The following is a 15019-nucleotide window of genomic DNA, read 5'->3' as shown; positions in this document are numbered from 1 at the left end:
CATGTATTAAAAATACTCACTCGCCACCGCCTGAGCAGAAAGTATACCACAATTAATGCCGCACTCAATGTGTTAATTAAATTTAAAACATTATAAGTAGAGTCTCTTTTTATATTTTTTTATATTGTTTAATTCGTATTAGAAATTATACAAAAACATGTAAAATGTATCGAATAAAATTTATTATTTTTTAAAACGCATCGCATTCTTTCCCGTCGAAGAGTTTTTATAAGTGTGAGCCAATTGATCACGAAACTCTGCTTCTAATCTTATATAAGTTCCACCTGTTTTAAGAAATAGTATAATATATTATAGTACGTATTATATATAAATTAAATTAGCACGTACCTATTGGTAGAATATTTTTATAAATTTGATTACGTTGTCTGTTATATGATTTTGCTAATAAAATGTGTTCTACGGATGTTCGTTTTGTTAAGAGCGAAATCATTTGCGCATTAATTCTTTCTTCAAAATCTCTTTGATTATCTTGATTATATCTTATCATTAAATTTGTACTCCAACATCTACTATTTTCCCTATATATTAACAGAATTAGTATACTTTATAGAAAATTAAGAAAAAAATATTATTACAACACCTTTTGATGGTTGTAGTTTTATTTTTCTTTTTTGATTTCTTAATTGTTTTTAAACTGGACCATACTGATGATTCTTCGCTGTCACATGATTCATTATCCGTATTATCATCATTGTTTATTTCCAATTCATCGTCTTCGCTGCATGTAACTGAAGAACTAGTCGAAGTTTTGTCCATTGTTTGATGATAATCTTTTTGCAAAGATTTGTCTAAATCTATTATTTGAGTAGACTTATGGAATAATGATCCATTCCAAATTTTACCTATATTTATAGAAAATATTTAATATCATCTACAATTTGTCCCTTAACAAACTATACAATAACAAGAGTTTGTATGTGTTATGTTGTATAAACATATTTTTGTTCATTTCTTTATTCCTTATAAAAACATTTTATAATATTTTATTGTACCTAATAGACCAAGTTGCGGTCTTGGTGGTACAAGTTCTAAACCGTTCCACCACATTGTTTCCTTACAGATTAATTTTCCTGGTTGAATACTTGAATCGTGTGGTACTAATCTTACCATTTTTTCTGGATAAAATAACTGAGGTGGTTCTATAGATATAATATCTTTATACGTTAAGAAAATGTTCAATATGTTCATGTCATTTTCTGTTTTGATGTTTGGTACATGTTCCTAATCCAAAAAAAAAAAAAAATAAAGAGTATAATAAAGAAATAAATATAAATTAGCATATAATTAATAAACATATCATTTTTAACACATTCCGTGCCAAGTTATTTTTGCCTGACTTGTCGTTCAAGCCATTTGATGTTTAGCGCATTAAGTAAATATGACTACGTGTACCACTGGTGATGCACATGGCACGGAACGTGTTAAATGATACCCTATGATAATCAGAAAAAAACTAATAGTAAATTATGGACCTTGTATTTGCAACCATATTGATTAGGTAAAACTTCAAATCTGTAAGCACGTTGACTACAACAGGGATATCTGCCTAATGGAAATGGCATAGATCTTTGATGCTCATTAACAAAAAATTGTGGGCATTCAGGATGATAACAACACCAACCCATTTGGTGAATCGAAAAATATGTATTACAACATTGACAAAAGAGAAAATGACAATCACCCCATAATCTCCAATATACTTTACGCCATGAACGTAATTCTAAGCGCAAATTAGTAATATATTCATTTAATGACCAAGTTGAATCTCTAAAACAAAAACAGAAAAAACAGATGTTTCTTTTCTTTTCTATAATTACATAAAATAATTGATATATCAAATAATACATCAATGTTACCTTGTATGTTTATTATGAATGGTCCCCTTATTATCTATTTGCATAGCGGTTGAAACACATGGAATGAAATCAGAAATTGATTGAACTACGTTTTTATTACATTTACCACATTTAAACAAAGTTGCCAAAGAACCATAATGTCCTCTTTTATTATCTGGATTAATTTCTATTAACGACACGATGAACTGGCAGAACAACTGGCTTTGAATTTTATCTTTTTTATCTTGCAAATTTTCTATATCCTCATTTGTAAATAGTTTAGCCAATCTTATAATATAAAATATAATGAAAATATTAAAAGTTAATCGTTTGAAAATATGAAATATATATTTTTTACCTTGTAAGAAGATTATCGTTCAGGCACGTTAAAGTTGTAGATGTTTTTAAGATATCTGACATATTGTCGTAACAATACTGCAAACAATTTTCTATTAACGGTTCCATTTGTAGAAAGGATGCGGAAACCATTATCGGAATAACATTGGTTGCATCTAAAATAGGCCATTCAGATTTTTTAGTGATATCTTTTTTAACCCATCTCATTAACCAGTCGAATATAACTATATCGCAATGAACAGATATATCCATTTCTTCTAATTTCTTGTTAGTCGTTATACCAGCAAAATAATGCATTTTTTGTATAAGTAATTTTTGAGGACATCGGAATTCTTTCTTCATATTTTTTCCTTCGTCACATACACGAATTTCTACTTCTGTCATACTAATGATAAACATAAAACAAAAATGAGAAAATAAAATTGTACGAATACATTGATCTGTAAAAATTAATGGTAGTGCGCTTTTGTAATAAAATGAAATTGTTCAAAAAAAAAAAATAAATAAATATGGAATATAAATATATTTTAGATCGATATTAAATAACATATATAATTTTTGTTCATAGAATCTTTCAATTGTGCTCTTAATATTTTACATAATATTATCATATAAATCGATAACACCAAAAAGCAAGATTTAAATGAGAGAAATACTAACTCTGCAGTTTTTTTATTTTGCTTATTTTTTTCTTTATCTTTAGATATTGATAGATTAGTCATTATTCCGTTATCGATATTGTTGGGTAAAGAAGTACTTTTTTTGATGTCTATACTGGCATTAGGTTTTTTAATAATAGGTTGCGATGTTACAGGCTTCGGAAGCATATATGGCAATATAGAATCTAACAATCCTTCGTGTAATATATCACTCAAATTTTTTCTCATTACATTCGTTAAAGTATGTTCTTTTTCTTCCGTGTTTAATTTAGCTTTCGATAGTTCAACGTATGATAAATGATCCAACGATTGATTCTTATCCTTAATATTATTTTCTTTAGATTTTGTATTTTGCAATTGGTCTTGCTTTTCGGAACAATTTACAGTTCGCAAAAATAGAACCGATTCAGTATCATGAACGCTTTGTAAAGGTTTTATTTCTTGTTTGTATTGATTAGTAGTAGCCGAAGGTAACGGTAAATTATTATCAATTTTATTATTCGCTATCTCTGGTATAGAGAATTCTGTATTTTTGTTCATACACGTATTCAGCGCTTTTGTTAAATCCGAGATTTCATTGTTAGAACTTTCAAATGGGTTAGATTTAAAATCATTGGATAGTCGACCGTCGTTAGGTGACTTTTTATTATTGATGGTCATATCCAAATTTAAATTAATTTTTGCCAATTTATTCCAATCTATTTCGCTTTTATTTGTTAGAACAGCGGCTAAGCCTTCGAAACTGTCGTTGACTTGATACGCAGTTCTCATAAATTCAAAGAACATTCCGATAGTTAATTTGGGATATTTATTATTCTTGATATTGTATATATCCTTGGATAATCCGTAATTCTTTTCATTCGGTTCTGTTTTTCCTTGAGATTTATCTTTCAATAGATTAATAAACAATATGAAGTATTAATAAATTTATAATTAATAGAAGAAAATATCATTAACATAGTGTTTATACGATCAATAACAAATAAATTTTAATTTGTACCTTTTTTATCAGCAGAATTTGATGTTAAAAATGTACACGAATGTCTTTTTGATATTACATTTCGATTTTTATTTAATTCCATTTTTAACATAATAATAATGATAATAATAATATTAATAATAATAATAATATTAATAATGCTAATAATTTGTAGATTTTCTATAAATTTTGATAAATGATTGAGAATCGTTTATTATTATTTTTTTGTCAATTTTAAATTGTTCTAATTTTTAATTGTATATTCATTATTATAAACGACGAATTTTAAAGTATATTACATAATATAAATAGTTTAACTTTATCCACATTATAGAACAATTAAATCGATTTTTATCGCTGACTGATACCGCCAGTCGATGTATTTTGAAGAGATTAGTTTGTTTTGGTTATTTCAATGAAATTTAAATGCACTTTAGGCCTTTTAAACAATCCTACCAACATGATAATCAAACTTTATCCTATGAGTAACATCAAAAATACATTTAGTATTACCAATCTCTCGTGATAATAATAATAATAATAATTTTATTATAAATATAAATGTTAATTTATAAATTATTATCGCAAATTGAATATTAAAAGAATAATCATATATTTTGTCAAATTGTTTTTGACAAATTTTATAAAATAATTCATGCAGTTTATTATGAAGTATACAAAATGAACTTCATTAAATAAACAATAATTTGAATATCAAATTTAAATTTATATTTATAATAAATATTTAATTTTTATTTTAATATTTTATTTAAATTTATAATAAATAGCACTATGCTAATGATTGAAAATATTCGAAGAATGAAAATACTATTAGCATTAAAAATATTTATATTAAAATTAATATTTAATATTAAATCCAATATAAATTTGGTATCACAATATCTTTTGTAAAAAGTAATTGACAAATTCATTAAAATATGTCTACATAATATAACGGGTAGATATATTATGTTTAAACAAATGTGTATTTTGAAAATATTCATATACATATAATATAAGATACCATAGGACAATAAACATAATTGTGACATATATTATAGGAACAACCGCAGTTTTTCAAAATTATTCAAAAACTTCATATCAATTAATTTATCTCGCATTTTTAAACTACATTGCTAATATGCTCAATGATCTTTTAATATTGGATGTGTCAGGCAATGACACAGCCCACTTTTTTAATCCTATCAATAAAACAGAACTTGTTACCAAGATTGCACCACCTACTGAATATTTATTAGGTATTTCGTTGAAAAAGAGTACTTGCCAGAAAAATGCGAAAACTATATCAGTCGATCTTGCTATAGCGACAGGACCAGCCTGTTCTATTTGTAAAGCTAAAGTGAGTAAAATTTGACCACCAAAACTGAATAATGCTAGAGCAACGACCAACAATCTGTCGGCTCCACAACGAGGTAAACAAAGAGCACCGATTGCCCAAGAAATAATAACAGTTTGTATTAGAGCGAGCGATCCAAAATTTGTCATAATAACAGAAAAATGAAGACCTTTTAATGCGCGCAATAAGACGTAAACATTAGCACCAAATAAAGTCGCAGAAAATGCAGCTATTGCGCCCCATAAATTTGCATGTTCCGATGTATTATTACCATCCGATAGAGATTCTATGGTATTTCCAAATATTAACGGTGGACGAGTTATTAAAACAACTCCGATTAATGTTAAACATACGGTCAATATGTTAAATAATCCAAAAGGCTCTTTTAAAAATATTTTCGCAAATATTGCTACAAATACAGGCACGGAAAATACTACAATGGAAGCATCCGCTAACGGCATATGTCTAAAAGCATAAAAACTAAGCATGAGAGCGGTTGTACCTACAAAACTTCGCAATATTAACATTATCCTACGTCCTTTGGGAAACGGATGTTCACCTTTGTAAATTAAAATTGGTATTGCTGGTAATAATACCCCAACGAATCGAAATGCTGCCAATTCCATCGGATTAACTTCTACTAACCCTTTAACAATAACGCTACATAATGAGAAAAATAAAGATGAAAGTGTTGCTAGTACTAAACCAAGATACGGACATGATTTACAAATTGGGGATGAAATTTGCTTTTGATGGAAGGCCGTATTACTTTCCACATCTTCGTCAACTAAATGTTGTAACTCGACGTGTTTTGACATATCTAAAAGAAGATCATTTAATATCATCATCTAAAAAATATAATCATCTATACATATGTAATTAATATAAATACCTTTAGAAATGAGCCTTGATACAAACTTGTTAAACCTTAACTTTCATTGAGTTTCACATATATATTATATTATATATTATACTATATTATATTTTTATAATAAATATTTATTAATAGAGACACTGTAATGAAATGAGGATTTATTAAATGGAATGATGATTATTGTCATTTCCTAACATAAATTTATTTTCTAATATATGAAATATTAATCATATATTACTATTATAAAATGCACTCACTTAATCATCCCATTTATCATTGTTGCAGAGAATAAAAACTTCTATGATGATTATTAATAATGACTAGATTATAAGACTAGATTGTGGAATAATTAAAAAAAAGAAGACTAAATCATAGAATAATTTTAGTAAAATATATATCTTCTTTACAGTTTGATAATTATCATTCAACCACCAAGTTTAAGTTAATTATCAATTCATAATATCGTGCCAATGAATTGTGTCATCTTGGTAAAAGGTTATTCTTCTGTGATTTCAATTAGACTTCATGTTACATTACATTTTCTTAACATTTTATTTATTTGTTTGTTTGTTAAATTAATTAATATCATTACTTTCAAATTCTTTTTTCACATATTAACACAGATAAATAGAATCATTAAGAATTTATTAATCAATGTTTAACTTTCGTAACTCCTTTCATACTCAAAAGCATTCCGAAATCATTTCCAAAGTATTTGTGACGCAAATATCGTATTTTTTACGCATGCGCAGACAAACCAATTGAGTTTCGAGTGATTATTATTATTATTATTATCAGATTTTACTTTACGTCATTTTTTTGATTTCTAAATAAATGCATATATTTATGTGATAAAAAAGATAAGAGATAAAGAGATGAAGGTTAATTTTAAAAAAATTAACCAATCGGTGACGCGGAATTCTACGAGATTTTGATTGGATTACATTAAATAATAATTATAAAAATTATCCAATCAAGATTCAGCTAAAGTATTTATCTTCTATAATTTATCTTTAATTGTTTATATTTCAAAAATTAACTTCTTTAAGTATATATATATATATTTGTTCTTAAATATTTTTATGAATGTATTGAGAATTACAATAAATTGCTATGATACACTTATTAAAATAAGATGAAATAAGAAGTGTTTATTAATTTTAATGATCTTAATTGTTAATTATACTATTATGTAGATATTATCTTAATTTATGAATATGTACTGACTTTATCTTATCGGAAGCAATAGATAACAATCAAATAATTATGCTCTATTAAATATAAGAATGTAGATCAAATGTACTCATAGATCATTCCAATAGTTCGCAACAGGCAATATGTGTATTTTATTTATTTATCGAAATCCTAATGCCGATGCTGAATCTTATCGGCTAATCCTTGCTGCTAATCGTGATGAATATTTTAAACGTCCAGCTTTGCCTGCGCATTATTGGGAAAAACATCCTACGTGTTTAGGAGGTATATTTCAATTATATAGTTTTTTCTTTTAAATGTATATATATATTTTTGTTTACTTAAAGGTTAATTTTCTTTCAACATATTTTATAGTAATTTTTATCTTATTATATTCTTACTTTTTACTGCTATTAGGTATCGACATGGAATCTGGTAAAGAAGGTGGTACTTGGTTCGCATTATCAAAAAAAGGAAAAGCTGGTATTATTTTAAATCTAAGTAACGAACCAGATAAAACTCCAACTCCAAAAAAGGGTCGTGGAAATTTAGTTAATGATTACATTACTTCTAATGATTCTGCAGAATGTTATCTAGAAAAATTGCATCGAGAAAATCAAAATACTCAAAGCTACAATCATTTTAATTTAATTCTGATTAATTTGTAGTATGTATCTATCTTTCGTTTATCTATTAAGATTGTTAACTAATTTATTAAGATCAAAATTATTTCTTACCATAACTTTATTTTCTCTCGTTTTCATTTAGTACCACAGATGTGTATTACTTGAATAGTTCTTCAAGTTCATTGGGACCAAAAATGTGTCAAGATGATGTAATAGGCATTGGGAATAGTTTAATGGAATGTCCTTATAAAAAAGTTCAAGTAGGAAAAGAAAAATTTGCGAGTATTGTCAGTAATGTTAAAATTTCGCAGAAAAATGATATTATAAAAAATCTTTTAGAACTTTTAAAGTTACAAGAAAGGTATGTAATATAATATACTTTACTTTAAGATGTATATTAATATTAAAACTATTATATTATTATCATTTATCATTTATATAGACATTTACCGGATCTTGAATTACAAAAAAGATCACCAAATAAGTATGCTGAGTTAAGTTCTATTTTTGTTTCTCTTCCTGATTATGGTACAAGAACTCATACTATATTAATGATTAATGGTTTGAATCAACTAACTTTTGTGGAAGAAACTCTTATGCCAGATTTATCGTGGAAGCGGCAATTATTTAACTATACCTTAACTGGTAATTAGAAAAACTGATTTTGATAATTGGTTGCATGTTAATATAGTATATAACACTTATATCGGTTCGTCTGGAAAATAAATATGTAGATTAATAAATGAGATGATTAATTAGTTTTTAGCATATTGATACAGATACACGCATTTATATCAATTTATTTGTAATAGTAAAGAAATACTTACCATCATCATCGTCATTATCATTATCATTATCATTATCATCATCATCATCATCATCATCATTAACATCTTCCATATTTTCTATAGACTTCTCCTCATCACTTGAATCACTTTGTAATACCTCCGATGATATATTTGATGTTTCATTCGTAATCGAATCAATGCTTGGTAACGTTGTTTCTTCGGATGATGTTGCCTACAAATAAAATATATTAGTTTCTTTTCGATATATTTTTGCATCTTGAAGAAAATATTGAATTGCAATAATTTGTATTTAATTAGAACATAATTGTTAAAATACCTGAGAAAGTATTTCTTGACCTTCTAAATTTTTATTTAGAAGATTTCCCATCCAAAATGCTGTAGAACTGTTGTTGAGTACAAACATTCCTTTCACGCTATAAACTAATCTTTCAAGGACAGATTTTGCTGCGGGTATATGTTTTGATAATATCGTGTCTTTTTTTTCCATCCCATCGCAACATACTGCATGCAAATACTTTGTACCAACTACAATACGCAGTAGAATATAATTAATTAAATATTTAAATGTGTTTATACATTTGTTTCTCTTTTAATGCATTATAATACACTTTAACTTTTAGTACGTGCTACAGTTGATAAAGATTATACATCATATGTATATATACCTTGCATCAATTTTACTGATTTAGTTATATCATCTGATTGGTATTTTAAATTATGTTCCAAAATTGGTATACCAGAATTTAAGAATAATCGTAAAAGGAGAGGCATACATCGTAAGAAGATAAGTATATTAGTTTTTGTCTTCAATGTTTTACATATTTGTACCATTTTTTGAACATTCGTTCCAACATCTAGCCATATTTGTATCCTTTCAGGATCTCTAAAGGAAAAAAATTCAATCTTTAATAAGTTATCCAAAATTATTGAATTAATATATATGTGCGTATAGATTTTTCATTTTACCTGGTAGCTGTAGATAAAGATATTTTCACACCTTTAATCATACCATCGAATATCTTTTTATACAATAAGTGAAAATTATTTCTACTTATCGATGGCAATCTATCCAAGTAATCGTTTGATTTTTCTAATTTTGTAACTTCATTCGGTAACCATTCCAATAACATAGTTATCGTATCGAGTGGTGATAATTCATAATCAATCCAACTTTTGATTAATGTACTAACAGCAGCTTTATACGAAGGACCAGCGTGTTTATCTTTAGACCAGTCCAAAGATAAAAATCCAAATGCCATTTTCGCTAACATGTTAAATTATATAAATTATATACATTACGTTTTTTTTACTAATTTCATAATTCAAAATATTTATTTTATTATTCATTATTATTATTATTATTATTATTATATATGTTTTACCATTTTTATCTTTATGCTCCAGCATATAACTTTCTGAATGTTTCATTATTGATTGATTAGTTGTAATAAGAGCAACACTGATTGATATTCTTGTGGCTATATCAGATAAAGATTCAATATATTTGCATGATTCAGTAACAAGTTCTTTGCAAGATTTAAGAGTTAAATTCGAATCATTTTGTTGACAAGCTAATATTCTTAATCCCTCTGAAATGTATGAAAATGATTAATTATTGTAACAAATACAATGTATTTTTATACGAGGAATATAAAAACAATATATACTGTACCACGAAGTAATGGGTTATAAATAGCACTATGAAATTCTTTCCAATTGAAAACTGTTGCTAAAAGAGATAATATCAATCTTGCTGCTTCTCTTTTTTCATCGACGTCTTCTTCTCTGAGTTCTTCTACAATTTCATGTAACTTCTCGCATATTTTTGGCAACAAATTTATAATATCCTTCACAAATACTTCATTAAGATCATTTTCGAACATTCCCAGAACTTCTTTAACAATAAAACATACTTGGGATATTGAAATGCTTTCTGTTCTTGGAGATGCATGTAAATCTAATTTAAAATCTAGTAAATGTATTATCTAAATAGAGAAAAAAAGAGAGATACACACAAGGAATTAGCAAAATAATAACACTTATTTTGTAATAAAATAATAAAGAAAGATATAAACATATGAAAGAGAGAAAATACTTTGGCATCGAGTTTTCTAAAATAGGCTGGATTTTTAAAGCACAGCGTAGAACCCATTTCCCAACTTCCTTGTTCGCCACATGTATTTACACTTTTTTCTAATGATTTCTTTTTTCCTTTCTTCTTTATAGTTTTTTCAACTTTTAAAAAGGGTGGTGGTGGGAAATGATGAAAATAACATGGCGATGGTTGATATTTTGAATCGCATAAGGATAACATTGGACTTAATTCTCCTTGCAAAGACATTAAATCGTTTAACCGTGTTAATACTTGTTTTCGTAATAAAGGTTGCGATTGGGTTACAAAGCCGCTTATAATTTCTCGAAACCTGTAAACAACATATCTAAATGTTAATTAATTATTAAATAATATTTATTATTGATTTGCAATATCTACTCACCAATTAATACAAGATATTACAAGATCTAATGTTAAAGGTTCCGGTACATCAAAATTATCTGGCATTAGAATGGAACATCCTAACAAAGAATCTATTTCTTCCAAGTTCCCATTTTCACTGAGCTTCATGTAACAGGTTTTTAATAATCTAAACGTAATAGGCACAATAGCTCCGTACTTTCTATTACTAAAATTTAATACCAAATTCTGTGGCTCGTCGTCAATATTATTCAAACCAAATTTAGGTATAAGTTCACCGCTGCAAATAATATCAATATATTTAATAAAAATATAATCTGAATTAATTATCATACGTTTATTAATAAATTTAACTTACTTATAATCTGATTTATTAACCATGTATGTATTGATTAATTCTTTTTGTAAATAAGCAACCACGTATTGAAGGAATTCTTCATTAATAGATTCGGTTTGTGAAATAACTTGTGCCAGTTGATCATAAAATAATGCCTGCGAACGTGGATATGATTTTACTGCGTGTAAAACTTTTTCTATGGAAAAAAGATATTTAAGTTAAAAAAAAAAAAAAATTAAAGAAAAAGAGAAGTAAAAAACAGAATATATAAAGTATATCAATTTTTCATACTGAATAAATTATGAGCAGACATATGAGTGTCTGATTTGCATGCCATATGTTTTATTGCCATTACTGCTGCAAGAACTCCTTTGCATTTTATTCTATAACAAGAAAAGAAAAAGAAATACAATAATATTTATGCAGAATTGTCATAATTGTCAGAGTAATAATACTAACAGCGGTTTAATGGCAGAAAGTTGCTTTTGTAATACTATAAATAAATCATCGCGTAAAGTATCTGCCAGCGTACTTGAACATAAACTGTGTAATAAGTCATTTAACGTGCCAACTTCTTCTATACCAAAATGATCTATTTTCTCTAATAGAATTCTCAAATGATTGCAATGTTTATACAAATATTCTTTTTCTTCTTTTCCCTCTGCCATTTTGCACAATACTTTAAGGGCATTCCTCGCTGTTTGATCATTATTACCCATAAGCAAAATAAGTTTTTCTATTATTTCACGTTGCTTATGGATGGCATCTTTTTGACTGAGAAACTGTAATCTCAACCATTCGATAGCAAAATCAACATAAATTCTTTCCTCCGCTTTCAACAAATTGCTTGCTAATTGTAATGCGGATGATTGTAAATCTCGTACAACCTTCAAATCACAAATTATTTGTATAAAATAGACTATAGGAAATGAAATGAATTTATAATTGAACGGTTTATTTTGAAAGTGACCTAAGTCTATTTTAATATTTTGTCGTTGTTGACCGTAATATCATCTACAACTGGAAGTTAATGGTCATAAGAAACATTTGGTGGAAAAAATAAGAACTAGACTTAGATCGCTATCAAAATAAATAGCTCAATTAATTACAAAATTGCTTACCTCTTTATAATTATTATACAAAAGTTGAAGTAAACTTAATCTGTAAAATCCAGACCGAACGTGTTGTTTTAAAATAGCATCAACATTTTTCTTTCTTGATGATCCAGTAGGCGATATAAGAAGTAATAATATTATATCCATTGGTTTTGGATCTTTCGTAACTTTTTTTATAATCATCAAAGCTGCAGATATCATATCCTTTGATAGTAGAATATTCATTTTAATATTTTGGATCATAATCGTTTGACTTTTATAACAATCTTCAAATTGTTCACCGTGAAGAGGCTGCATATCAAGATTGCGTAATACGCATAATATTTTCTTATACGCTTCCACCGTTGTACAATCGCTGAGAATAAATCTGCGCAATAAACATTAATAAATTCATCGATATATATTCATGTTGATTTAGAAATTGTATAATTTAAAAATATTGTATACTTAGCAATGGCAGGTATTAAATTTGTTTTTAAATGTTTATTCAACATTTCTAATACTTTATCCTTATAATCATTCAAATATTCTTTTCCAAGTGTTAAATTATTAATACAGTCTAATACTGTATCTATCAGTTCAGTATTATCATCCATTAATTTATTCAGAATTTCAGCAATAGCTTGATGTTGTACTTCCATTACTATATCAGGTATATATGGAATTAATTCCCGTTGAAACCAAAATGGGCAAGTCTCTAAAAGCTGTTCGAAACATTTAGTTAATTCATCCGGATCGACAATAATTTCTAAAAAACGAAATTTTTGCAATAATAGTCGAGCCCAAGGTATTTTTTCTATAGATTCGCTGTAAAATATAATAATATATTTAAATCTAACATATATATATAATATAATATATTTTAAAATTTTTCATAAAATAATATCACTTACGCTAACAAAACAGATTCGTTCAGTTTATTTAGAAAGAATACATGTATATCGGGTTGTAATTCTTGTACTTGCAATAAAATTCTTACGATACATGTATTACTTATATGATCGAAGCTTCGATAATCAGATGATACTTCATAATCGGATAAAATACTTTGGAAATTTTGTTCTTTATCGATAAATTCTTCTAATGAATTTATAATTTCTTGTTTTTGATATTCTTTACTTTTTAACTTATCTTTCATATTTTGTTTTATTATTGAAACTTCTTGATCTACAAAAAATATAAGATACATGTAATTATATAATATAATATTTATTATATATCATGTAATAAAGGAAATAGAAGAAGAAAAAACTTACCGAACTTATGCGTGCCATTGGAAAGTAATTTAATACCGCATTCTTTAATAAAATCAATGAATAATTTTGCTTTTTTAGTTATTTCTATTTTATTAACATCTTCTTCTATATTTCTACTTCGTTCCGGTACGACAATATCGTTGTTACTTTTTTCTAAAACATTAGAAGTTTGATTTGCTTTGAGAGGAGTTTTCCTAACACTTGATTTCGATCTTGTTTTATTTTTATTGGAATGTTCATCGTGCTGAGAAATCTTACTTTTCTTCGATGTCGTATCAGTTATATCTGAATGTTTTTCATGTTGAGTAAGTTTATTATACTTCGATGTCGTATCAATTGTATTCGAATGATTTTCATGTTGAGTAAGCTTTCTTTTCTTCGATCTTGTATCTGTCACATTCGAATATATTTCATTTTGAGTAAGTTTATTATTCTTCGATGTCGTATCAATTGTATTTGAATAATTTTCATGTTGAGTAAGCTTACTTTTCTGTGATATTGTATCAGGTATATTTAAATGTTTATCATATTTAGAAAGCTTATTTATTTCTTGTTCTAGATTTACATCGCTTTTTCTTTTTTTTGCTATTGTTTCATTTTGAGATAAAGAAGAAAAATTGGATTCATTCTTGGTTCTACTTTTTGATATATCCAAAACAGGTAGCTTACGTTTTCGTGATGTTAATTCATTACTCGTTTGATCATCGTCGATAATATAATTATCTGTTGATGCTTGACTTGAAATTACATTTACATTTTTATGTAAAATTCCTTTAGATCGGATCTTTCTTTTATCCATTACGATTAGGTTATCATTTGTTCCTATTTATTGTATTTTTTTTTTTTCAATATCATCAACGTTTCATTGTAGATCATAAATGTTTATTTAAAGAAACAAACAAATAACTAAAAAGTTTTTTTAATTTCACGTATACGTAATATACTATAATATTCTTCTTATTGTTTTAATGTCACGTTAATCGTTTAATTTATTTTGAATAAATTTTGGCGGCAACATTAAAAGTACACTTTTATGCAAAAGTAAAAACTAGTGACTTTTATAGTTATAACAAAATAACCTAGATGGCGCATTATCGCGACAGTGCTGCCACGAAATAATCATTTAA

General features: G+C 26.7%; 4 protein-coding genes across 5 annotated transcripts; 1 reads left to right on the top strand and 3 right to left on the bottom strand.

The window, feature by feature from the left end:
- Positions 1 to 160: 160 nt before the first annotated feature.
- On the bottom strand, positions 161 to 3985 carry LOC122513758 (uncharacterized protein KIAA1841). The gene is made up of 9 exons (XM_043630230.1): positions 3873 to 3985; positions 2874 to 3759; positions 2215 to 2598; positions 1878 to 2144; positions 1494 to 1788; positions 1014 to 1242; positions 602 to 863; positions 349 to 539; positions 161 to 284 (listed from the first exon to the last, which is right to left on the bottom strand). Exons 1-9 carry the CDS (start codon positions 3961 to 3963, stop codon positions 184 to 186), a joined length of 2706 nt encoding a protein of 901 aa, XP_043486165.1. The 5' UTR covers positions 3964 to 3985; the 3' UTR covers positions 161 to 183.
- Positions 3986 to 4778: 793 nt separating this feature from the next.
- LOC122513970 (solute carrier family 35 member G1-like) lies at positions 4779 to 6861 on the bottom strand. Of its 2 annotated transcripts, XM_043630532.1 has the most exons (4): positions 6340 to 6861; positions 6101 to 6222; positions 5927 to 6028; positions 4779 to 5854 (listed from the first exon to the last, which is right to left on the bottom strand). In XM_043630532.1, the coding sequence occupies exons 3-4, from the start codon at positions 6024 to 6026 to the stop codon at positions 4980 to 4982; spliced, it is 975 nt and encodes a 324-aa protein (XP_043486467.1). In that variant the 5' UTR covers positions 6027 to 6028; positions 6101 to 6222; positions 6340 to 6861; the 3' UTR covers positions 4779 to 4979. The 2 variants fall into 2 exon arrangements, with proteins under 2 accessions (XP_043486467.1, XP_043486465.1); XM_043630530.1 differs by having other exon boundaries at positions 4779 to 6028; positions 6340 to 6859.
- Positions 6862 to 7222: 361 nt separating this feature from the next.
- On the top strand, positions 7223 to 11112 carry LOC122513971 (transport and Golgi organization 2 homolog). Its single transcript, XM_043630533.1, has 5 exons — positions 7223 to 7561; positions 7694 to 7943; positions 8045 to 8263; positions 8345 to 8547; positions 10938 to 11112. The coding sequence occupies exons 1-5, from the start codon at positions 7420 to 7422 to the stop codon at positions 10973 to 10975; spliced, it is 852 nt and encodes a 283-aa protein (XP_043486468.1). The 5' UTR covers positions 7223 to 7419; the 3' UTR covers positions 10976 to 11112.
- Positions 8589 to 14989, bottom strand: LOC122513969 (Fanconi anemia group D2 protein homolog). The gene is made up of 15 exons (XM_043630529.1): positions 13893 to 14989; positions 13530 to 13803; positions 13084 to 13443; positions 12643 to 13003; positions 11981 to 12408; positions 11813 to 11904; positions 11543 to 11717; positions 11207 to 11464; positions 10807 to 11134; positions 10384 to 10696; positions 10094 to 10300; positions 9678 to 9975; positions 9377 to 9594; positions 9028 to 9236; positions 8589 to 8922 (listed from the first exon to the last, which is right to left on the bottom strand). Exons 1-15 carry the CDS (start codon positions 14689 to 14691, stop codon positions 8692 to 8694), a joined length of 4551 nt encoding a protein of 1516 aa, XP_043486464.1. The 5' UTR covers positions 14692 to 14989; the 3' UTR covers positions 8589 to 8691.
- Positions 14990 to 15019: the final 30 nt, after the last annotated feature.

Source organism: Polistes fuscatus, unplaced genomic scaffold (assembly GCF_010416935.1).
Source record: "Polistes fuscatus isolate 324 unplaced genomic scaffold, CU_Pfus_HIC Scaffold13, whole genome shotgun sequence".
NCBI classification, from domain to species: domain Eukaryota; kingdom Metazoa; phylum Arthropoda; class Insecta; order Hymenoptera; family Vespidae; genus Polistes; species Polistes fuscatus.
Note: the sequence above shows the minus strand (reverse complement) of the source record. Positions and strands in the feature narration are given on the sequence as shown.

Bases quoted from the DNA above. Each gene is read 5' to 3' on its own strand.
- LOC122513758 (XM_043630230.1), bottom strand. From the start codon at position 3,963: ATGTTAAAAATGGAATTAAATAAAAATCGAAATGTAATATCAAAAAGA. The intron at 2,599-2,873 runs GTTAGTATTTCT...GTTTATCATTAG, and splicing joins CAAAATAAAAAAACTGCAGA to TATGACAGAAGTAGAAATTC. The intron at 1,789-1,877 runs GTAACATTGATG...TTTTTGTTTTAG, and splicing joins ATTCATAATAAACATACAAG to AGATTCAACTTGGTCATTAA.
- LOC122513970 (XM_043630530.1), bottom strand. From the start codon at position 6,026: ATGTCAAAACACGTCGAGTTACAACATTTAGTTGACGAAGATGTGGAA.
- LOC122513971 (XM_043630533.1), top strand. From the start codon at position 7,420: ATGTGTATTTTATTTATTTATCGAAATCCTAATGCCGATGCTGAATCT. The intron at 8,264-8,344 runs GTATGTAATATA...TCATTTATATAG, and splicing joins CTTTTAAAGTTACAAGAAAG to ACATTTACCGGATCTTGAAT. The intron at 8,548-10,937 runs GTAATTAGAAAA...TCTTCTTTATAG, and splicing joins ATTTAACTATACCTTAACTG to TTTTTTCAACTTTTAAAAAG.
- LOC122513969 (XM_043630529.1), bottom strand. From the start codon at position 14,691: ATGGATAAAAGAAAGATCCGATCTAAAGGAATTTTACATAAAAATGTA. The intron at 11,718-11,812 runs GTATGAAAAATT...TTTTTTCCATAG, and splicing joins GTCTGCTCATAATTTATTCA to AAAAAGTTTTACACGCAGTA. The intron at 11,135-11,206 runs GTGAGTAGATAT...TGTTGTTTACAG, and splicing joins GTAATATCTTGTATTAATTG to GTTTCGAGAAATTATAAGCG.